General features: G+C 38.7%; 2 protein-coding genes across 2 annotated transcripts; both read left to right on the top strand.

The window, feature by feature from the left end:
* The first annotated feature begins 2033 nt into the window (after nt 1–2033).
* Nucleotides 2034–7586, top strand: LOC145583796 (uncharacterized). Its single transcript, XM_081640770.1, has 6 exons — nt 2034–2037; nt 2136–2237; nt 2325–3206; nt 3319–3570; nt 3657–6574; nt 7230–7586. The coding sequence occupies exons 1-6, from the start codon at nt 2034–2036 to the stop codon at nt 7584–7586; spliced, it is 4515 nt and encodes a 1504-aa protein (XP_081496896.1).
* Nucleotides 7587–9127: 1541 nt separating this feature from the next.
* Nucleotides 9128–23261, top strand: LOC145583795 (uncharacterized). The gene is made up of 19 exons (XM_081640769.1): nt 9128–9190; nt 9294–9446; nt 9828–10089; nt 10175–10274; nt 10375–10502; nt 10577–10655; nt 10733–10844; nt 10926–10984; nt 11175–11295; nt 11402–11443; nt 21046–21198; nt 21580–21841; nt 21927–22026; nt 22127–22254; nt 22329–22407; nt 22485–22596; nt 22678–22736; nt 22927–23047; nt 23154–23261. The coding sequence occupies exons 1-19, from the start codon at nt 9128–9130 to the stop codon at nt 23259–23261; spliced, it is 2241 nt and encodes a 746-aa protein (XP_081496895.1).
* The last annotated feature ends 939 nt before the right edge of the window (nt 23262–24200 follow it).

Genomic DNA, 24200 nt, shown 5'->3' with positions numbered 1-24200 from the left:
GAATTCTTATAACAAGAAACACATACTGTATCAAGGGTTTTTGATTTTAAAAATGACAATTTGTACAAAATACAAGGTTTTTGATTGTTGTTTATTTGATGGCTATATTTGTAATAGTATAAATACATTGATTAAATTATTGATTTTTCTAGCTGGGAAATTCATAAAGTGAAATTGATATGTAGTTCATATTCGTGTAAATCAATGGCATGTTTGTGAATTAGTGTGAGTCTTTTGTTCAATTTTTATGTGTAAAAGTACACCATTTGGTATATGATTTCAAAGTTTCAATACATCTACTGTATTTTGCTCTTTTTTTCACATAAGGAGATTTCACTTTATTTTTAGAGAGTGAACTCTCTTTAATATTACAATTATAAAACTTATCTTGGATATTATTAGCTTGTTTATGCTACTTGTTGGTACTTATTGCTTTAGTTTATGAAGCAAACAATTCTACAGCCAATTGCCCTGCTCTATTGTTTTTGATTTGTCATGAAATTCTCCTTTATTATTGAATTAGTTATACGCTTTTAGCCAACATCGTTTAGTCTTGATAGTTTACATTTATGGGCATATATATATATGTTTTGAAGTTTAGTCCGCAACAGGGTCTGAAGGAAAGAATGTGGGGATGTTGATTTGGTAAGGATCAAACTTTAAGCTTTATTGATATTCGGGTAGGGTATCTTTTCAGCTTATGTCAATCTTTAGAGCAAGGCTTCCTTTTAGTTGGTGCACTCTACAATTTCAGTTCGGTGAGGGAGGAGTTGAGTACTTGTATCCAGAAGCCTTTGATTAATTTTTAAAACCACTCTGAGAGTATTAGAGCTTCAAGCACAATGTCTGCATCGATAGGCTTCATAACCTATCTATCAGTTATTGCTTATTCTGGTTCGAATATGATCATAGTAGACCACATCAGAAAAATTCAAGTGATGGTTTATTGAATACTAAATTTCTATCATCCCTTCATCAAGCTTCTGTCATTATGTGACGAACATGTGTGATTCCAAGTCATATATTGTCATGGCTTTATTGCCTCTGTGATGTAGATTGGACTCCGCTAAGGATGTAACTCTTTAGCTGAGGCACGCGCTGCTGGGTTCAGTGAAGAGAATAAAACTTTAGGTGAGATGTGGGAGACCATTCCCAAAAGTGATTTTGTGATGCTACTGATTTCTGACTCTGCTCAGGTTTATGTCTCTCTGCAATCTTGCTCCTCTAGCGTGGAAGTTTTATTTTCTCACATTTCTCAATTGCATATTTGAATTAGTTCTCAATTACATATTTGAATTAGCGTGGAAGTCTTTAGCATTCTTGGGTTGTCTTATGGATTTGTTTTGGGGCACCTGCAGTCTTTGGGAAAGGAGTTTCCCAAGAATTTCAGTGTGATTGCTGTATGCCCAAAGGGAATGGTGCCTTCTGAAAGGAGGTTGTATGTCCAGGGTAGAGACGTCAATGGTGCTGGAATCAACTCTAGCCTTGCCGTTTACCAGGTTTGGTTCTTTTCATTGATTCTTGCTAATGCATTGTTGGCGGTGTGCCTTTTCTTATGCTTGAATTTCCACTCAATATAAACGTGTTTCGTCACTGCAGAATTTGTGTTTTGTTTAGTATCTTAGACTTCTGGACAAGAGCGTTACAGTATGTACTATTATTTTCTATCAAAGAAGATAAATTATATCTACAATTTCTCAGTTACTATTAATTTTAACTTCTATCTCTAATTGGTAACTCAGTTAAATGGATGAATTTGAAAGGTCTACTCAATTAATAAGTAATTAAATGAGAAATAGAATAAGTCCATGACAACATTATTTACTGCCTACTGAAGAACCAAAAGGTTGTTGATGCAGGATTATGGTACAAAATAACTACGGTGAAAGGTGGAAGAAAGCAAGTAGGGATTCAAGGGAATAATCAAAGGTTAAAAGAAAGCAAGAAAGCAGCTGTACAAATCAGAGCTATTTAAAAGCAGCAGGTTCTCGAATTTACTTGTCCAACAACTGAAAATTTCACTTCTATATGTGATGGGTAAGCACAATGTTTCTTTTACCCCATGAATTTTATTTTTTTAAAAAACCGAGAAACTTCACATTATTTAATTAAATTATTGTTTCATATTGTAGCAGATTTCCCACAATATCCTACAACATCAAACACAAGAATGAGTGCTAGACAACGAACGATTTTAGGGATTCCAAAACCTAAACGGCAAAAGCAATCAAAGACAGGTGAATATCTCTAAATAATAAGCTATGCATTTCTCTGAGTTTGTAAAGAGTTGTCTCAACTAAATGTCTATTTTAAACTGCTTATAGCTGGTGCTGCAATAAATATCGGCCAATCGCTGCCTACTAAGCCCATGGAGTTGCCTGCCCCTCATTTTTGCGATAAGTGTCGTGCCAAAAAAATAGCCTTTGAGTCATTGCATTTTTGTTGCTGTGATGGTGAAGTTGAAATTGCTTCTAATGCTTTACCCCCTGAATTAGATAAACTTTATACTTCTAATGACGATGATTCGGATCATTTTCATACATATTCTCGCCTTTACAATAACCTCTTTGCTTTTAGCTCAATTGGTGGATCAATGGATGGGGATATTCATAAAGGAATATATGCTTTGAAGGTTCATGGCCAAATTTATCATAATATTCCTGACCTCTTGCCTGATAATGAACCACCACAATATTTACAGCTTTACTTCTACGATGCTATGTTTGAGGCAGAAAATAGACATCGTCTTTTTCCAAACTTACATCCGAGTATAATTTCCTTGATCATGGCTATTATGCTTTTGAATCCATATGCCAGGTTTTTCAAGTCTCTTCGGGAGACTGAAGTCACTGAAGAGACTGAAATCAGGCTCAATAAACACCCCGTTCTTGATCAACGTGTTTACAATGCTCCGACATCCGAAGAAGTAGCTGTGATATGGAGTGAAGGTACTTCATCTAGCCAAAGCAACATCCCACATATCATTGTTCATGGGAAATCAAACAAGAGCCATAGGATATATCATTATTATGGCTGTTACGATCCTCTACAATACCCGCTTCTATTTCCTCGAGGTGACTGTGGGTGGCATCACGGTTTACTAAAAATGTCTCACGGAGGACGGTCCCAGGTGGAAGACCTTTCAAATATTGTCATTTCAGACAATGTTCAAGAGGCAGCTGATTTGGTAACTGAAGAAGGTTCTGGTAAGACAGCTAATTGTGACTACTTACACCAAAAACATGTTAATTCATTTATGTCATTCCCGTATTAATCATGTAAATGTAACTACTTTTATAAAAAAAAATGGAATTGCAGCTGCTGCTCGGGGGAAGAAGGGCAAGCTTATTTCTTGCAGGGAGTACTATGCATACAAGTTTCAAATGCGTGCTGGAAATTTCATCCTACGGGCTGGGCGGCTGTTCTTGCAATATATTGTAGACATGTATGTCAAGATAGAGAATACTCGGCTGGATTTCTTTAGACAAAATCAGGCACAAATTAGAGCTGAGCTATATCAGGGTTTAGTAGATACACTTGAAGGCGGTGAAGCAAATGCATCGAATGTAGGTCAGTGTGTTATCCTCCCTCCTTCCTTTTTAGGGGGGCCTCGTGATATGCAACGACGTTATCTCAATGCTATCGCTCTTGTACAGCGTTTTGGGAAACCGGACTTATTCATAACAATGACCTGCAACCCAAATTGGCCAGAAATCAAAGCAGAGCTGGCACACGGGGAAAAAGCACAAAACCGACCCGATCTTGTAGCTCGTGTTTTCAGAGCAAAGCTTATAGCACTGAAAAAAAAATAAAAGAAGAACAAGTGTTTGGAGAGGTGGCTGCGTTCATTTATGTAGTTGAGTTCCAAAAACGTGGCTTGCCACATGTTCATATGCTCATTATTTTAAAGCCGGAATTTAAGATAAAGCATCCGGACTCATTTGACAAGTACGTGTCTGCTGAAATTCCTTCCCATGAAAACCCACACTTACGAAAAGTGGTCTTAAACCATATGATACATGGCCCATGTGGGAAGGATAACCCTCAATGCCCATGCATGAAGCATAGAGGAATGGAAGGGAAGTGCAAATACGACTACCCTAAGTCTTTTTCTGATATTACAACAAGCCATGAAAGTGGGTATCCTGAATACAGACGTCGGGACACAGGGGAGTCTATTGTGATTCGAAGGAAAAGGTTGGACAACCGTTGGGTCGTTCCATATAACCCTTATCTATCTGCCTTATTCGACTGTCACTTGAATGTGGAGGTATGTTCAACAATTCAAGCAGTTAAGTACCTTTACAAATACATTTATAAAGGACATGATCGGGTATCATATAACATACAAGCTTCATCAGGCCCTGTAAATGAGATTGAGCAATTCCAAGCAGGCCGTTGGGTATCCCCTTGTGAAGCCGCATGGAGAATCTTTGGGTTTGACCTGTTTGAGATGAGCCCACCAGTAGTAACATTGCAAATTCACCTGCCTAATCAGCACAGTGTGAGGTTCTCTCCCAATGAACAACTAGCCTCTGTTGTTTCAGATAGGCGCCGAGCCCGTACTTCATTAACCGAGTTCTTCAGAATGAACAACACTGTCCCAAACATACCAAAATACACATATGCAGAATTTTGTGAGCATTATGTGTGGAATCATGGTACAAAAACATGGTCTAAGCGGGCTAATGTGCGAACTACAATAGGTCGTCTGACTTTTGTGGCTCCATCCGAAGGGGAAAGATATTTTCTCAGGCTGCTACTAATCAATGTAAGGGGACCAAAATCATTTGAAGATTTACGAACAGTCAACGGCCACCTTTGTGCAACATTTCAGGAAGCAGCCTTGAAACTTGGCCTCCTGGCAGAAGATGACGCCGTTGATAAATGTATGGCAGAGGCTGTTACTGCACATATGCCAACAGCTTTGCGTAAATTATTTGCTACAATATTAATTTTCGGAATGCCAAGAGATCCCCTAGCCCTTTGGCAGAAGTACTACATTCATTTGTCTGAAGATATCAGACACCAAAATCCAGGAATGGAAGACAAAGTGAAGGCCCTTACTGTGCAAGGGGTTGAGCGTTTCTTAGAAGAAATGGGGAAAACTTTGGAAGAATTTGGCCTAGGGGTGTTGATAAGAAATGCAGACTCCGGACTACGACAAACAAAGGATATTGCTGATGCACTCAATGCCACAATACCAGTTGAATACATTGAAGCCATTGACAAGCTCAACCTTGCCCAACGCGATGCCTTTGATTGCATCATTAAACATGTGCAGCTTAACAAACCTGGTTCATTTTTCGTTGATGGTCCGGGAGGCACTGGCAAGACATACCTTTACTGTGCATTGTATGCTGCTGTTAGAAAAATGGGCAAAATAGTTCTTCCAACAGCTACGTCCGGAATTGCTGCCTCAAACATAGTGACTGGGAGGACAGCCCATTCACGTTTTAAAATCCCCCTTGATCATACAGCTTCCATGTCTTGCAATGTATCTAAACAAAGCAGCTTAGCTGGTCTTCTACGAGAAAGCTCCTTGATTATTTGGGATGAAGCATCAATGGAAATCAAGGAAAACGTAGAGTCATTAGACTTGCTGCTTAGGGATTTATGTGATAGCAGTACAGCTTTTGGTGGCAAGGTTGTTGTCTTCGGTGGGGACTTCTGGCAAGTATTGCCTGTGGTACCCAAAAAATCACAAAAAGAAGCCGTACAAGCGAGCTTAGTCTCTTCTTATCTATGGCATGGTTTCAAACGAATACGCCTTAGTCAAAACATGCGAGCACGGACAGATCCTGCATTCTCTGATTTCTTGCTTGCTTTAGGGGACGGCCGTATGCAAACAGAAGAGATAGTTGACATTCATCTACCAACACAACTGGTTGTGCCATTTGAGGATGAAAACTACTCTCTGGACCAGCTTCTCAGGCAAATATTCCCGGAACTGACCGCAGGTAGTTTCAGTTCCAGCATCTTCGCTGAACGTGCAATCTTGACTCCCCTCAACGATGATGTTGATGAGATAAATACTCTGCTAATTGCAAAACACCCAGGTCATGCTGTAACCTACAAGAGTTTTGATGTGTTAATTGATGAAAATTGCAAAATTTACACAACTGAATTCCTAAACACTTTATGCCCCGGAGGAATGAGTCCACATGAGTTGGTTCTAAAGGAAAATTGCCCCGTTATTCTGCTGAGGAACCTTGCTCCAGCCTCTGGCTTATGCAATGGGACACGACTCATATGCAAAAGATTCTACCCCAACATGATTGAGTGTGTAATTGCAACTGGCCATCATGCCGGTGAATATGTATTTCTGCCACGCATTGACTTGCGGCCCTCTGCCTCAACTAATTACCCGTTCCAGTTCCAGCGAAAACAATTCCCAATCAAGCTTTGTTTTGCTATGACAATCAACAAAGCCCAAGGACAAACACTCACTCAAGTAGGGATATACCTTAGACGACCTTGCTTCTCTCATGGACAACTATATGTTGCCCTTTCTCGGGCCAGGAATTCTAAACATGTAAGGGTACTGACCAAGCCTACAACTGAAGATCAGCATGTATACAGTGCAAAAAATGTTATTTAGTTTGAGATCTTACTACGATCAGGTGTTACACAGCAATCTCCTTCAAGGTCAGTATAATTACAACCTCTTGATTTATTTTTAATAATGTATGGCGCTCACCTAATGTGTAGCTGCTAAAGTCAAAACCACTCTTTTATGACAGGAACAGCTGAAACAGGAACTTCGGTCTGCTTATCTTCACGATGTCCCGTAATTACTGTGTCTTTTGTTAATAACAGATAGGATCCTTATATGAAACAAACAATCTATTACTTCTTCTTCTGAAAATGACAAGCAACTACTTCCTAATTACTGTGTCTTTTGTTAAGATTTCTACTTGGAATGATATCTACATTATATGAATGTTGTCTTGCTTCAAAATTACCCCTTTATTTCTTTTTAAATCATTTAAACATAACAAGAGTATAAGATTTTGGTGCAGGACAGACGGTACCCACCATATATGGCTGCGCTGATGAAACTAGAATTCTGCTGCTACTCCTAACTCTGTTTCTTCTCCTGCTGTAACAACATTCTCTTTACTCAAAGTTTATGACGAACAATTGAGTACCTTAGAAGTACTTTAGAACGTTATTATATCAATGTATGTTTTGTAACTTCGCTTACTATATTCCATATATGCTTGCAGTACTTCTTGTACCAGATTCTTCGAGGGCTTAAATACATACATTCCGCTAATGTCATACATAGAGATCTGAAGCCAAGCAATCTACTGATAAACGCTAACTGTGATCTCAAGATTTGTGATTTTGGTCTTGCACGACCAACCTCAGAAAACGAACACATGACTGAATATGTTGTCACTAGATGGTACAGAGCACCCGAGCTATTGCTCAATTCTTCTGATTACACTGCTTCAATTGATTTGTGGTCTGTGGGCTACATATTCATGGAGCTCATGAACAGAAGGCCATTGTTTCCTGGCAAGGACCATGTTCACCAAATGCGACTATTGACAGAGGTCAGATTTTCGGAGACAAACTAGAATCAATTCATTTTACTCAAATAGATTGCTTCCTTGCTGTCAATATTATGCCATTTTCCCTCAACTCAGCAAATTGATTCACATTATTCTAACCTTTCATAATTGAGAATGTGATGTAATTTTAGTAGAAAATCTTCTTTAATAACTCATTACTACTCTCTTTTATAAGTATCTTGGAAAGTTAAATCATATTGTTAACTAGGTACGAATATGTGACAGTTAATTTCAGACACATCCTGAAATACTATATACATGTCACTGTCATTTTTGGAGGGACAGAGTATATGAATGCAAAATTAATAGGTTTTATACATGCTGTGTTTCGCTGTTTCCTTCCATATGGATTAGAGATGCACTGATTGTTTTCACTTTGCAGTGATGTGAATCGTTACTGCTCTACATTGACCAAAAAATAGATAAAATAATTAGCTTCTCTTGGGTGCTTGGCTCATTGGTAGTATATAATGTAAATGGGAGTGAATTTTAAAGTTAACTGAGGATAGGCACCCTGAATCAAACGCCGGACCATTAAAAAAAAGTGAAAGAAAGATTTACTTGTGAATAAGCGTTCTCAGCAGATCTTAGCAAATATAGCTTCTTACCATGCTCTTATTATAGACTAAACAGCTATAATCAAATTCAATAGAAGTTCTATTCAGAAAGAATTTATTCTCATGATCTGTCTCTAAGGAAAATATCTGTTTTTGCAGTGATCCTTACGTTCTGCTCACAAATCATGGGGTGAATGTTGCATGTGCACACGCACTAGACCAACTTCAGCAGCTCAAACTTCAACATTCCATGAATTTGGTAACTTCATATTCCAAATCCTTACATTTTTTAATGACTTTTGGCGTAATACTTAATTCTTGTATGGACAACATATGTGTAGTAGTTGTGAATCTTGTGATGCTTCAGAAGGTATATGAATATATGACTATTACAAGCACTTTTTAAAATCTTTTATAATAATAATTTACTGTGATTTATAAACCCACAAACTCTGCTGAAAGAATTTGACATTTCCTACTCTTGTTATTACAATCTTGCTGTTTTGCTTTGATTAACTCTATTATTTTCTGCAATTTTGATTTTTTCAGTTGGTGATACATTCTTCTTAACTTAGTAATGGCAGATTATGACAGAAAATATACTGGGTCTAAAATAATTTGGTTCATTCATTTTGACAGTTCTACTCTATAGACTACCATTTCTTCAGCCAGAACAAACTTCACATCCATATGATTATTTGGTTGGCATTCCACATAATATTCATTAGGCTGTTAAATTGAGAGGTTATAGTACATTTATTGCGCAGCATCTTCTGTTAACAAAAAGTCACAGGCAGCTTCAAATACTACTTAGAAATAATTAGCAATAATTACTCCTAATTACAAATAACTACAGTATAATTCTTTTCAAATTCTTTGCATTTAGATCTTATTATCAATACAATTAAACTCTAATTAAAACTAAGCACAGGAAATGCAAAAGTTTGAAACTGAAATATTGGTCTTAAACAACAATATATATTTATATATATGTCGTTTATTCTCTGTCATTTCCACCAACGCCATCCAAAGTATCCTCCACTTTTAAAAAAGGTCAGTATTGTTCAGTAAACAAGTATTATATCACATTGGTCATATCCATATCGTTTCTTAACTTACCTTTTCTGTTTTGCATTGTACATATATATTGCTGCAGAGTTTAACCATGAAGCCAGAACAAACTTCACTCGGGAAACTAACTCCAAGCACAAAAGCTTACAAAGTCAGAGCCAAAGTGATAGAAAAATCTCAGCCACAACAATCACCAAACAAGAAGCGCTACCAACGCCTTGTATTTGAGGATACTGAGGTATGTTCACTTTTTTACTAGGCACTAAAAACAGTAATATAAAATTTACAACTGCTTGTAATTCTGCTATCGGCCATAAAACCAAAAAACATGAGGAAAATACAGATCTCGTTCACAGATTTAATCAACAACCAAATTACCAAAAAAAAAAAGGAAACTCACAACTTCAACACCTAAAAATCACTTACATATTCAACATGACATTTATTAAATTAGTTTATACGAAATGTCATGATTGCCGAGCAAACAAATCTATGAGTTCAACAGTATAATTTACATTGCCATGCAGTAAAAAGACTTAAAGAAGCAGGGTCACTTTAGATATGATCAGGTGTATTGGATTTTTATGGCACATATATTCACTTGAACTGTGCTATGCAGGGTAACCATCTTGGAGGTACTCTTTTTGGTGATGAAATAGACACTTTCAAGGACGTCCTGCAACTAGGGAAAGAATATGAGATCGCAAATGCTCCACTGAAACCAATAGATCCAAAGTACCAAAAAAGAGAAGATGAATGCCAGATGACATTCGGCGGACAAACGATCATCGAACCACTAGACCCAACTGCAGGTCCAGTTCTGCCAAATTATGTCTCCATCAACTCAATTCCAAAAACAAGCTTCAAAAATGAACGCTTTGGTAAGTACGGTGCTAACCAACATCAACTATATTGGTAACAACACTTTATGTAGCAGTCACTAACCGTATGTAACATGTCACACAGATTTGCTTGCTGTTGTCCTTTACATAGAAGAGGTCAGGAAAGTACCAACATCAGGAGGAAACATGATGGATGTACGTGAAATCATAGTCACTGACCAAAGGTACGTAAACAATGACGATAATACCATATTATAACAATGTAATCCACCATTTATACAAAACTACAAAAGTATCCATGACTCTATATTCCATGATAAACAGCACTGAACAGCCGCTGACCATCTCAATGTGGGGAGGCCTTGCTGTTATTGACACTGAGAAGCTTGCAGGTTGGGTGCTAAGCCCAATAGTTGCAGCCTTCACTCACTTACGGCCAACCACATATAAAGGTAGCCTATCATTTCTTCTCAAATTGTTAAAATACCTTAACACACCGACTAATTCAAAACCTTAAAACATGTAGGGTTCTCCCTTGCAAGCTCAATGTCAACTACTATCATCTCAGATCCTACGGGGGAGGAAGCACATGCTCTTCGAACATGGTAAGCAATGAAAAACACGATATACTTACAATATCTAATGCTAATCAACTGTACTAAATTCGTTCAAAACATCCTAGGATGAAAGAAAAACAAGAAATGCTTCTTGACCAGGCAACAAAAATACTACACATCAGAACACCATCAAGAACTACAGCAGCGAAAACTATCAATGAAATTGAGCAAAAAAATGTAAGGACAACAACCCACACCCCGCTACATAACAAATACCTACCTATTAACAGAGGACTGATGCATTTTCATAAATCGCAGGCTGCAAACACAATGCAAGAAGAACGCCATTGGATACAAGCCACTATCCCTGATGCTCAGTTGGAAAATCTAATTGCTTACCTAGGATGTAACAACTGTGGAAAGCGTTGCCAGGAAGCAAAGGACGCAACTTTCAAATGCCTAAACTGCTAAAAAAAAACAGTATTGCCGCAGTCAGGTAAGAATCAATTCAAATCAACAAATGCAACAACTACAATAACCAAAATACTAATGTCCCTTTACACGCAGGGTAAATTTCACAATCGATGTGAGTGACGCCACTGGGACACTAAGACTCACTGCTTTTGCTGAAGACTGTGAAAAGCTCCTTGGTCTCCCTACTTCAGAGATATATGAGAAGAAAATGGCGGTAAGAACGGAAAAAAGGGGGAAAGGCCATATAATTCACATAAAAACTCAACAAAAACAGTCCTTCAAATCCAGCTTTCTGATTTTTTTTGTGCATTATTGGGCAGGGTAATTGGCCAGAATTTGAAGATATAGCTAACAACCTAAAGGTCAGGACCATCAAATTCCAAATAGCACCAACAACTTCTCTAACTAGAATCGGGGTGCTCAAATAGGCTATCAAAGACGTTGAGATTTGACGAGATATGAAAGTGCTGCAACAAAAAAAAGAAGTAGTCGTTTGTCCTAAAACGACACCTTATACTTAGCTACATATTTACAATAATTTAGTACTACCATATAAGAACACTTTCTGCATATCAATATATCTATCTAAGTACTCCGTACTACTAGGATTAATCTTAAATTATGTGCCATGTAAGAACTCTTTTATTGAAATCAAATAATAAATGGCAAGTTTAAAGACCATTGAACCACTCCAATTGATAGTCACAGCACCAACTCATTGCAATTACAAATTACAATTACTGTACATTTCAACCTAATAGCACCACTCCAATATGATAGCCACGTAAATCACAATTCCCTTTACAAAACAACAGCCCACAAACAACTCAAATGAAAATTAATTAACCCAAAAAACAACTACCAAAACCTCATAAACAAAACACAATCTAAACAAAAAAGGCAAACCGCTTCGCGCGCATCGCGCGCGTTGGCTCCCCTAGTAAGATTAAAAGGGAGATGATTTCAAGTACTTATTAGGGTAGTTTTATGTAATATCATGGAAATCATTCTAATTTAAGAACTTAATTAGAAATTCTAATTCCTCCATCCTATTAATATTGCAACATACATTCTATTTGATAAATATCTCAACCCCCCCTCCCCTTGGGCTAGCTAAACTTGTGAGAGATGTTGGTTTAGTAGAGTCTTTCATCTTACCTTAAATAACAAAAAAAAATAAACAATTAATTTTAAAATAGTTTCGAATAAGGTGCAACATAACTTTGATAAGTTCTTGTAAAAAAAAATGATAAGTTTATGTATTGATCATATAATTTCAGATAATTACCAATTACTGAAGATCGAGTGAGTAAAATGTATCATAAGAGGACATTTTATTTGAGGTATTCAACAAAAGTTAAAGGAAAATCAAAAAGGATATGATAATTCTATCGATTATCTTCACAAACATACCCCCAAGTATTTTCATACTCTTTTGTCACTTTATTTTCTCTTTTATACCTTGGTTGTAACCTTAGAACTCTAACAATTATAGCCACAACAGAATTTTGTGCTTTTACCAATTGCATTCAACAGTCGCTAAAACACAAATATCGATCGCTAATTTTTTAATGACGGTTGCTAATAGGAGTTTGCCAGAGATCAATATGTCACTTGATATAACGACTTTTGACCATTAGTAGGTTTGTAAAATAATTGATTATCTTATTATACTGACCGTGTATCGGCCACAAAAATCGACCACATGACTGGTCGCGATATACCGATATTGCTTCAATGGTCAAAGACCAACCATCAAACCAAATAATAATTGCCAACTACATTATCAATCAATAAATAATGTCTGATTTGAGTCATTGCACTTAGGATTTTTTTCATAACCAATCAAAGTAATTAGGCCAAATTTCTTCTTGTACACTTGAACTTTAATTGATTGTCTCAACATTGAGATCGGAAATGTTTTTTCTTACATATGGGCATAGGCATTCTATTTTATTTGAGTCACTCAGCAAGCTGCTTGCAAAACTCAAAAAACTCTGCAACCCCTCTCAAAAAGCCAAGCTTAATATTGTGCCTATCATATATGTCACAAATCCAACTCCATTTTCTTCTTTACATAATAATATAATCCACATATCTCACAAAAAAAACATGTTAGTATGCTACCAAACACTTTAAGAACGCTTACAAAATTCATATAAAATTTACATCCAATTCATGTTACTTCATGTTTTAGTATTAAGTCTATTATCGTTTACTAACATATGCCCGAAGATACCGAAGTGAATTTTCATGCGAAAAATAGGATACAGCAAAATAGTTAGGGTGTGATGAATATATATATAATTAGGCTTTTTCGTGAGAAAATTCATGTTCATCAGGCTGAGTAACAAAGCTAGTAAATCTAGGGGTAACTTCGTACATTTGCACAATTAATGAAGGGTAGTGTCGTAACTATAAGCATATGAATAGAAGACGGAAATGTGACATGGCAAAGTTGGAAGTTAGTCAAACTAACGTGCCTGAGTCAACAAAATTCCAAGCGTTACCATCCGCCACTGGGAAATTCGCACTTCCCCCAAATTCCTCAAATCCCCAATTTAGAAACCCTAAATTCCTCAATTCCCCAATATCGAAACCCTAAATCCATAATTTGAAAAATTGGAGAAATTGAACCTTTGTTAAAGTTATTGGAAGTCGACAGTGGTCAGAAATACGATTTCAACCGGATTTTGAAGTCGTCAAAGCGTAGCTGGCCAGGAGTTGAATCGTCTTCGCAAAATTGTGTGAGGGAGCTGGATTCAATGTCGATTGATTTTAAGCTAGCTGACCGATCTACCACATCTTCTCTGGTGCGACCTCTGTCGTCTCTTCTAATGGGCAATTTGAGTTTAGAGCAGAGGAAGAAGATGCAGATCCACGATAAATATTTATTTTTTCTGGAGAGAGGGGATGGGGATGGAGATGGGGGAAGGACTGTTAGTTTGTAATGAAACGACGTTATAATAGCCTTTTTAATGATGCAAAATTTTGCCGTCAAAATAGCCAGGTCACCATCAGTATATTTCAATATAAAAATAATACTTTTGGTGAGGAGAGCCCACAAATGTAGCTGATTAACAACATTTTGTTAATCAGGCTGATCAACCGGGTCGGCCTCCTTTTTCGTATAAGCAAAAGTGATTAAACAATCTCTAATTTGTAAAAGAAATAGATAAATGATACAGAGTAACATGCATGTTTAAACAAACTTTTTACTGTGAAAATATTTAAATTGTTGCACTCATCAATTCTAGTAAATTCTATCCCTGTCTAAGTCTTTAACACCCCCCACCCCCCGAAAAAAAAAAAATCTACCCCAAACACTGAAAACAAATAGTTAAACCAAGTAATAAAGATGTTGATTAACACACAACTTAATCTAATGGCTTTCTATTCAAATTATATACACTAAACATAATCCAAATTTTATTACAATTTACAACCCACCTTGATAACAAATCAAGGCAATTACTCTAACTAGATGTTGATTAACACACAACTTAATCTAATGGCTTTCTATTCAAATTGTTTTTCAAAATTATTCATTGTATATAATACAACTAAACATAATTAAATACTATTTACCTCGGCTTCATTTATTTTTGGTATCCAAAATGGCATAAAAAAAAAAATTTGTTACTATGAATAATATGTAAATGACTAATAGGCCTATGAATATGTGCTTAGACTTTAAACTCGAATGTCGTTTGAAAATGTTAAGGCTTGTTTGACATCATTTTTGGTTTTCAGTTTCCTTTTTTTTGAAAACTAAAAACCAAAAACAAGAAACAAGAAAAAGGTGTTTTCACTTTTTTGTTGTCAGTTTTCAAAATCATCATAATTTTAATAAATATAAATAATTTTTTATTCATTATGTGACATATATAATAACTTTTAAAAAACAGAAAATCACAGCGTTGCCAAACGAACCCTTAGTTATTCAAGGCCACACTTAATGCAACAACCATGCGGACCAATCCAGCCCAGTTCTCTCGTCAAGTCCCAGCCGTACGTGAGCCTGAGCCGTCAAGCTCCCACGCTACTCTTCGCAAAGTTGCGAATTGAAGCCCACTAATCTTAGCCAAACAAATTAAAGAAACACACATTACACATTACACATTACACATTAAAAGGCCTTTCTTAACAACCAATTCACCAAATCCCAACTACATCAATCAAAGCCCACTCACATATTCTCAATTTGCATTGGTTAGTTGCATAGTCTTGCACACGTTAATTTATCAAGCATAATTTGTTTTAAAAGTAGTAGTAAGGAACACTCAAATTGTAAGATTACGCCTAGGGGCGTTAACGAGCCAAGCTTGCTTGTGAACTGTTCAAGACTTGGGTTGGTCAAAGCTCGTGAACAAGCTCGAGTTTTTTGTATGATAATTTGTTTTCATTTTTTTGTAATGAATTAATTATTAACATTTAACTTTGTTTCATATTTAGGACTCGAGATCAAAAATTAATTTTCAAAACTCTAGTTGCATTCTCGCGGAGTGTTAGAAATTTCGTTCATGATATTTGTTATTGATTATTTATGTAGAAGAAGAACTAACAAAAGAAAGAGTTGTGCCTAGTTGATCTGCCAGATCAACGAAATTTGTTAATCTAGGGGTGTAATCGTCTTTTCATCTACCAAGTGAGGGACACATGCGTAATTTGCTACATAAAGTCAAAGACAAGTTGCATAAAGTCATCGGACATTTGTAAAAATTAAAGTACTAAACTATTGGCCAAGCTTTTGCACATATTTACATGATATGCCACCCGTTAACAAAATTTTGTTAATCTGGCAGATTAAGTTGTATTTGCCGCAAAAGAAATAAGAAGAAAATAGTCCCACATGGAAAGATAGGAGCAAGGGATAGAATTTAAGAGTTATAAGAGCAAAATTAGATTGTCTTTATTTAAAGTATGGCTATCCATTTGGGCCTTACTGATTTTGAGCTTAACAAGCCTTGATCGAGCCAATTTTTTTTTTTTTTTTTTTTTTTTTTTTTTTTTTGAAAGAAGTCCTAAAGGACACTAAATTTCATTAATATAATCCATACGACATCTACAATTGACAATAAACGATAATGAAAACGAAATTTAAAAATATCAAACAAGAATTAACCGAGGAAGGACTAAAAATCCAAATACATAAATATAACAATTCGGCATATTCTCGATTCGTTGTTGTTTTGGGTGTTTTTGTCCCTTGGGAGAGTTACGTCACGAAGTCTGATCCGGCTGAGCCGTACCTGCAAAATAACGGAGACTCCGGGTGGTTGGAGCTCCGCCTCCGACGGTCAAGTTAGTAACTTGAAACGGAATAAAGAGAACGAAAATTTAGGTGGGTATCTACTCGGATTCCAAGCTCAGGTCTTTCTCTGATGTAAGAGAATAAGGGTTTAATAAATGGTAAAACGTGCCCTCAAAATGAGGGACATCTCCCTATTTATAGGGTCTTTGGGAATTGTGCCCCTGATTAGGTCACTGAACCCTAATCATTGGTGGGCTGCGCCGTTTTACGGCGTTCTCGGGATTTGGGCCTGAAGGCCGCCTTTTTTCCTTAATTTCTTGAGTGACACGTGTCAAGCAGGGATGGGTCCACTCTGGGCCATTCTGATACTGACACGTGTCATCCTCTAATTGGACCACGTGGCAGGGTAAAATTACCCTAAACATTTGCCCCTCACAGATGTGACGTGGCACGCCACGTGGCATCTGTGACACATGTCACGCTCCGGTTGGCGGTAATTTTACCATTAAAGAGTAACCGTTCACCTTCCGGGTAAATTACGAAAATGCCCCCATATTTACCCTTTATATATAGCCGTTTTACCCTCATAATTTTGTACGTTTACAAAAATTTTCTAAAGAGAAAACTTTGAGAGAGCAGAAGTCATCCGTTTGAGTCAGATGCGAGTAAGAAAGTTTGTTCTCCATCAACCCAGCCGGACCCGCCTACCTTCAGATATCACATCCAAAGGTACCGTCTCTGTCTCTCTCAGCTCTTTTTCTTTTTTCACCGCTTGTACATATTTCTTGCAATAAATGGATGCATCACCAACACACACGGCACAACCTAGGTTAGAGTCCAGCCGGTCATCAGGGACGGCTGAGTCTAGGACTGGGAGTGTCGTCTCGGGGTGTTGGGACCACCCTTTGCCTTGGATTCCGACCAGTTATGTGTTTGTGCAGGACACTAGGGGTGTGCAAAAATTCAGGGTACCCTGATATGGAACCGGAACCTGTTCGGAACCGCAGGTTCCAAACCCGAAACCTGTTGATCAGGTTCCGGTTCCGATTCCGGGTAATAAAATTAGGAACCTGTTGCAACAGGTTCCGGTTCCGGGTAATAAAATTTTGGATCTAGAACCTGTAGGGTACCTTGTTAGTACAGGTTTCCTATAGGGTACATGAAACCGGTACCTATATGGTATTAAAAATTCTAGACAATTAGTGTTGGTTTGTTATATTTGAAGTACTATACTAAAGTTGTAAGCTTTTATTGTGATCATCTATTTTCAATAAAAATAAATTTGTCCCAATTTATCAAGTAACTATTAAACTTACTTTGACAGACAGGGTACCCTGTTTAGGAACTGGAACCTGCAGGTTCCGGTTCCGGTTCTCAATTCTTAGGAACCTGTTGCAACAGGTTCCGGTTCCGGGTCCTGATATTTTTACAGGGTACCCTGCTACGCTCACCCCTACAGGACACCATGGCTCGGACAATGCAGACGACAACTGATCCAAATTACAAAAGCGAAGGCTCAGGCGGCCGAACGCCTGAGGGAGAACTGTCTGGTCAGGGAGACCAGACGGCTCTGGAGAGATCCTCTCCGCGCGCCCCCTCAACTCCCGCTGATTCCTTCTTGGAAGAATGTGACCAAGGCGGCGATGAGGCCGCCTCTGCCCCCTTGACCCAAAATGAGGAAGAGACGGAGAGCGACAGCTCCGCCTCTACTTCTGAGAGCAGTGATGACTTACCCCCGCTTCAGGATAGCGAGGAAGAGAGAAAAAAAAAACGAGAAGGACGATCCCTTCAACATCCACGTCTCCTCCAAGGACCGGATCCAAATGGAGGAAATCTTAAAGAATTTTATGCAAATGCACCCGCTAGGAGACGGGTATAGGATCCGGGTGCCGCCTGAGAATGGCACCATCGCCTGGGGGGACGATCAACAGAACGCCAACAACTATTTCGGCTGTTATGAGGCGGCGTTCAAGGTTGGCCTTCGCTTCCCCCTTCACCAGGCGGTGAAGGCAATTTTAAGAGGCTACGGCCTTGGAGTCTGGCAACTTACCCCCAACTCTTGGACAAACATTCTGGGGTATGTTGCCGCCTGCGAGTTCTAGGGGCTTAACCCCGGCTGGGAGGCTTTTGCTAGTATGCATTATCTTAGCAGAAGCCCAGGCGGCTGGAGGGCGTGGTACACTCTAACCACGCAGCCCCAATATATGATGACCTTGGACAAGGTCTCGAAATTCGACGGCTGGAAGCACAGGTTCTACCTGATGTCAGCTCCAACCAGACGGGAGAATTATGAATTCCGTCTGTACAATAAGAAGCCCGACTTGTTGGGCTGGAAGTGCGCTCTTCCCCGGATCCCAGAGGAAGATTTTGACAAGATCATTGAGGCAGACTTTTTCGGCCTCACAGACGCAACTTTGTCAAACGGGGAAACAATAAAAGTCCCCAAGAACTGGATCCCCAAGAGCGCAAGGTTCAGGGACGAGTGTTTCCTAGCTTCCTGCGGGCTAGGACACATGTTTACCAAACGTATGCGCCTGAGTTTATATCCGTCTGTAATATCTTTCTATTAGAATTGATTTATGATATTGACCAATTTCTCTTTTTGCAGAAGAAGCATTAAAAATGTTGCAGACGGAGAAGACTCCCAAGCGATCCTCTGCAGTCATCCGCAAAGAGCTTGCGGAGAAAGTTGCGGCTGAGGTCAAAGCTAAGGTAATAAACGCCTGACCCTTTCTTAAATTGATCTTAAAAACTATTTTGCCCGGATGCTAACTTTAACTTTGGTTATTTTCGCAGGGAGGAGAGGTTGGAAAGACGTTTGAGAAACAACTCAAACGGGCTAGGGAGGAGACCCCGCTGTTCTCAACAAAATCAAAAAATCCACCTCCGCGTCAACCCCTGGCGCCTCAGCCGGGCATCAGAAGATGCGGATAGCGGGGCGAAACGAGAAGGTAGGCGGCAGCCTGGGCCTCAGCCTCGTTAACCCCGTAACAGCGACCGGGGGGTTCTCCACGCCTACAAGCGGTTCCCGCTTGGTTGGCTCTGAAGGTAAGAACCCTTTTGAATCCCCGCTTAAGCTGGGGTGGCCTTTGCGGGTGAAATCCCACTCTCAACAGACGTCATCTTCAGACGGTCGGCAACAAATAGGTGCTGCCTTAGTTTCGCACTCATCACGTATTGATTGTGGTGCAGATCAATCTCCCCGCTGGCCAGACGTCCAGAAGCATGCCAAGGCCATGTTGGAAGCCGTCCGGAAGAGGGATAAAGACAGTATCCCTGGGATAGAGGCATTCAATGTGGAACGCATTCTATCCCTTCTGGCTGAGGTAAGAAACTTATCAAATTTATTTCTTTCCAAGCGTTTTATCTCGCCTAAAATACTCATACCGCATGCTTTTTTGCAGGCCATGCTGCGAGTGGACGGGCTCAAACGTCCTTATTCCCGCAAACGGGAAGAGGTAAAAAGGGCCAAGAAGTCCGCCATAGACGCTGATAATATTGCTTTACACTCGACTATCGTAAATGAACTTGAAAATAAAGCAATCATTATGACACAGGCGTCTAGAATCCAGCAGCTGGAGTCAGATCTGGAGACGGCCAAACAGCGGGCGACTGATGTTGAGACGACCTGGAAGGAGGCAGAGGAGGCCCAGAAGAAGGCTGATGAGAGTGCCAAAAAGGCTGATGAGGCGCTCAAGAAGGCCCACACGGACCTTGGCTCACTTTAGGGTGTTTCTGAAGAGAACACCAACCTGAAGGCCAAGGTTCAAAAACTGGAGAAGGAAGCTGCTCATGCTCAGAAGAACTTTGCAGCAACCCTGGAGGCGGAGCAAAACCGCCTTGTTGCTGAGAGTGACACTGACAATGATGCCCGTATGAAGATCGCCTGGGCTACGTTGTACCCAGACGCGGATTACAGCGTCTGGGCACTGGCACACAACTATGCCGAGTACGTGATGTACTTGAGAGAGCAAGGTGAGCCAGAGCCTGACTCTTTCGAAGCCTGGGTCAACTCCAACAACGAGCCGTCTGTACCTCAGCTACCTGGTCCGGGTGAAGCATAAGAGATTCCCTCAGATGATGAGGAAGAGGACCAGGAGGAGCCGACTGCAGGCCAGAAGTGACTTTCCAGCGGCAGTATGCCAATCTCTGGTTTTTTTTTTTTTTGTATTTTCTTTTACTCAGCGGCAGTATACCAAAACTTGTTTTTCCGGCCTGTGTGCCGAGTATCTTTGTATTTACCGGCTGTGGAGCCGGGTTAATTAACAATTTCTCCTTTCTCACGGACGGGGTCCGGTTAACATTTAATCCACTACAACCGTTTGATTGGGTGGAATTTTAATGAATGGACCGACTGAGTCGGTTTTGATCATCTTGCGTTTGCGTTTGAATTTCAATTTTTGCGAATTTTAATTTTTCATTTTTTCCTAACTTATCAAAAGCCTGGCTGTCCTTGCCCCTGGACGGCTGTGTGATTGGTTTCAAGTGGAGTTGGTTGATTGACTTGGTAACGTCTGATGCTGCAAAGAGTATGATGCGTTTGTAAGTCAATCAATCACAGTAGTGATTGCCCCAAACCAAGTGCACAGCCGTACATCAACAGGCGTTCCAGTCACTACTGAGAAGCCAGAACAAACTTCACTCGGGAATATCCATATCGTTTCTTAACTTACCTTTTCTGTTTTGCATTGTACATATATATTGCTGCAGAGTTTAACCATGAAGCCAGAACAAACTTCACTCGGGAAACTAACTCCAAGCACAAAAGCTTACAAAGTCAGAGCCAAAGTGATAGAAAAATCTCAGCCACAACAATCACCAAACAAGAAGCGCTACCAACGCCTTGTATTTGAGGATACTGAGGTATGTTCACTTTTTTACTAGGCACTAAAAACAGTAATATAAAATTTACAACTGCTTGTAATTCTGCTATCGGCCATAAAACCAAAAAACATGAGGAAAATACAGATCTCGTTCACAGATTTAATCAACAACCAAATTACCAAAAAAAAAAAGGAAACTCACAACTTCAACACCTAAAAATCACTTACATATTCAACATGACATTTATTAAATTAGTTTATACGAAATGTCATGATTGCCGAGCAAACAAATCTATGAGTTCAACAGTATAATTTACATTGCCATGCAGTAAAAAGACTTAAAGAAGCAGGGTCACTTTAGATATGATCAGGTGTATTGGATTTTTATGGCACATATATTCACTTGAACTGTGCTATGCAGGGTAACCATCTTGGAGGTACTCTTTTTGGTGATGAAATAGACACTTTCAAGGACGTCCTGCAACTAGGGAAAGAATATGAGATCGCAAATGCTCCACTGAAACCAATAGATCCAAAGTACCAAAAAAGAGAAGATGAATGCCAGATGACATTCGGCGGACAAACGATCATCGAACCACTAGACCCAACTGCAGGTCCAGTTCTGCCAAATTATGTCTCCATCAACTCAATTCCAAAAACAAGCTTCAAAAATGAACGCTTTGGTAAGTACGGTGCTAACCAACATCAACTATATTGGTAACAACACTTTATGTAGCAGTCACTAACCGTATGTAACATGTCACACAGATTTGCTTGCTGTTGTCCTTTACATAGAAGAGGTCAGGAAAGTACCAACATCAGGAGGAAACATGATGGATGTACGTGAAATCATAGTCACTGACCAAAGGTACGTAAACAATGACGATAATACCATATTATAACAATGTAATCCACCATTTATACAAAACTACAAAAGTATCCATGACTCTATATTCCATGATAAACAGCACTGAACAGCCGCTGACCATCTCAATGTGGGGAGGCCTTGCTGTTATTGACACTGAGAAGCTTGCAGGTTGGGTGCTAAGCCCAATAGTTGCAGCCTTCACTCACTTACGGCCAACCACATATAAAGGTAGCCTATCATTTCTTCTCAAATTGTTAAAATACCTTAACACACCGACTAATTCAAAACCTTAAAACATGTAGGGTTCTCCCTTGCAAGCTCAATGTCAACTACTATCATCTCAGATCCTACGGGGGAGGAAGCACATGCTCTTCGAACATGGTAAGCAATGAAAAACACGATATACTTACAATATCTAATGCTAATCAACTGTACTAAATTCGTTCAAAACATCCTAGGATGAAAGAAAAACAAGAAATGCTTCTTGACCAGGCAACAAAAATACTACACATCAGAACACCATCAAGAACTACAGCAGCGAAAACTATCAATGAAATTGAGCAAAAAAATGTAAGGACAACAACCCACACCCCGCTACATAACAAATACCTACCTATTAACAGAGGACTGATGCATTTTCATAAATCGCAGGCTGCAAACACAATGCAAGAAGAACGCCATTGGATACAAGCCACTATCCCTGATGCTCAGTTGGAAAATCTAATTGCTTACCTAGGATGTAACAACTGTGGAAAGCGTTGCCAGGAAGCAAAGGACGCAACTTTCAAATGCCTAAACTGCTAAAAAAAAACAGTATTGCCGCAGTCAGGTAAGAATCAATTCAAATCAACAAATGCAACAACTACAATAACCAAAATACTAATGTCCCTTTACACGCAGGGTAAATTTCACAATCGATGTGAGTGACGCCACTGGGACACTAAGACTCACTGCTTTTGCTGAAGACTGTGAAAAGCTCCTTGGTCTCCCTACTTCAGAGATATATGAGAAGAAAATGGCGGTAAGAACGGAAAAAAGGGGGAAAGGCCATATAATTCACATAAAAACTCAACAAAAACAGTCCTTCAAATCCAGCTTTCTGATTTTTTTTGTGCATTATTGGGCAGGGTAATTGGCCAGAATTTGAAGATATAGCTAACAACCTAAAGGTCAGGACCATCAAATTCCAAATAGCACCAACAACTTCTCTAACTAGAATCGGGGTGCTCAAATAGGCTATCAAAGACGTTGAGATTTGACGAGATATGAAAGTGCTGCAACAAAAAAAAGAAGTAGTCGTTTGTCCTAAAACGACACCTTATACTTAGCTACATATTTACAATAATTTAGTACTACCATATAAGAACACTTTCTGCATATCAATATATCTATCTAAGTACTCCGTACTACTAGGATTAATCTTAAATTATGTGCCATGTAAGAACTCTTTTATTGAAATCAAATAATAAATGGCAAGTTTAAAGACCATTGAACCACTCCAATTGATAGTCACAGCACCAACTCATTGCAATTACAAATTACAATTACTGTACATTTCAACCTAATAGCACCACTCCAATATGATAGCCACGTAAATCACAATTCCCTTTACAAAACAACAGCCCACAAACAACTCAAATGAAAATTAATTAACCCAAAAAACAACTACCAAAACCTCATAAACAAAACACAATCTAAACAAAAAAGGCAAACCGCTTCGCGCGCATCGCGCGCGTTGGCTCCCCTAGTAAGATTAAAAGGGAGATGATTTCAAGTACTTATTAGGGTAGTTTTATGTAATATCATGGAAATCATTCTAATTTAAGAACTTAATTAGAAATTCTAATTCCTCCATCCTATTAATATTGCAACATACATTCTATTTGATAAATATCTCAACCCCCCCTCCCCTTGGGCTAGCTAAACTTGTGAGAGATGTTGGTTTAGTAGAGTCTTTCATCTTACCTTAAATAACAAAAAAAAATAAACAATTAATTTTAAAATAGTTTCGAATAAGGTGCAACATAACTTTGATAAGTTCTTGTAAAAAAAAATGATAAGTTTATGTATTGATCATATAATTTCAGATAATTACCAATTACTGAAGATCGAGTGAGTAAAATGTATCATAAGAGGACATTTTATTTGAGGTATTCAACAAAAGTTAAAGGAAA

The sequence above is a fragment of the Chenopodium album genome, chromosome 16, assembly GCF_948465745.1.
Source record: "Chenopodium album chromosome 16, dcCheAlbu1.1, whole genome shotgun sequence".
NCBI lineage: Eukaryota > Viridiplantae > Streptophyta > Magnoliopsida > Caryophyllales > Amaranthaceae > Chenopodium > Chenopodium album.
This window is presented reverse-complemented; position numbering and strand designations above follow the sequence as displayed.

Coding starts and splice junctions, on each gene's coding strand:
- LOC145583796 (XM_081640770.1), top strand. Junction 2,238..2,324: donor GCAAAAGCAATCAAAGACAG/GTGAATATCTCT, acceptor AACTGCTTATAG/CTGGTGCTGCAATAAATATC. Junction 6,575..7,229: donor CTACAACTGAAGATCAGCAT/GTATACAGTGCA, acceptor ATATGCTTGCAG/TACTTCTTGTACCAGATTCT.
- LOC145583795 (XM_081640769.1), top strand. CDS start 9,128: ATGTCGTTTATTCTCTGTCATTTCCACCAACGCCATCCAAAGTATCCT. Junction 10,503..10,576: donor ACGGCCAACCACATATAAAG/GTAGCCTATCAT, acceptor TAAAACATGTAG/GGTTCTCCCTTGCAAGCTCA. Junction 11,444..21,045: donor ATATAGCTAACAACCTAAAG/GTCAGGACCATC, acceptor ATATTGCTGCAG/AGTTTAACCATGAAGCCAGA.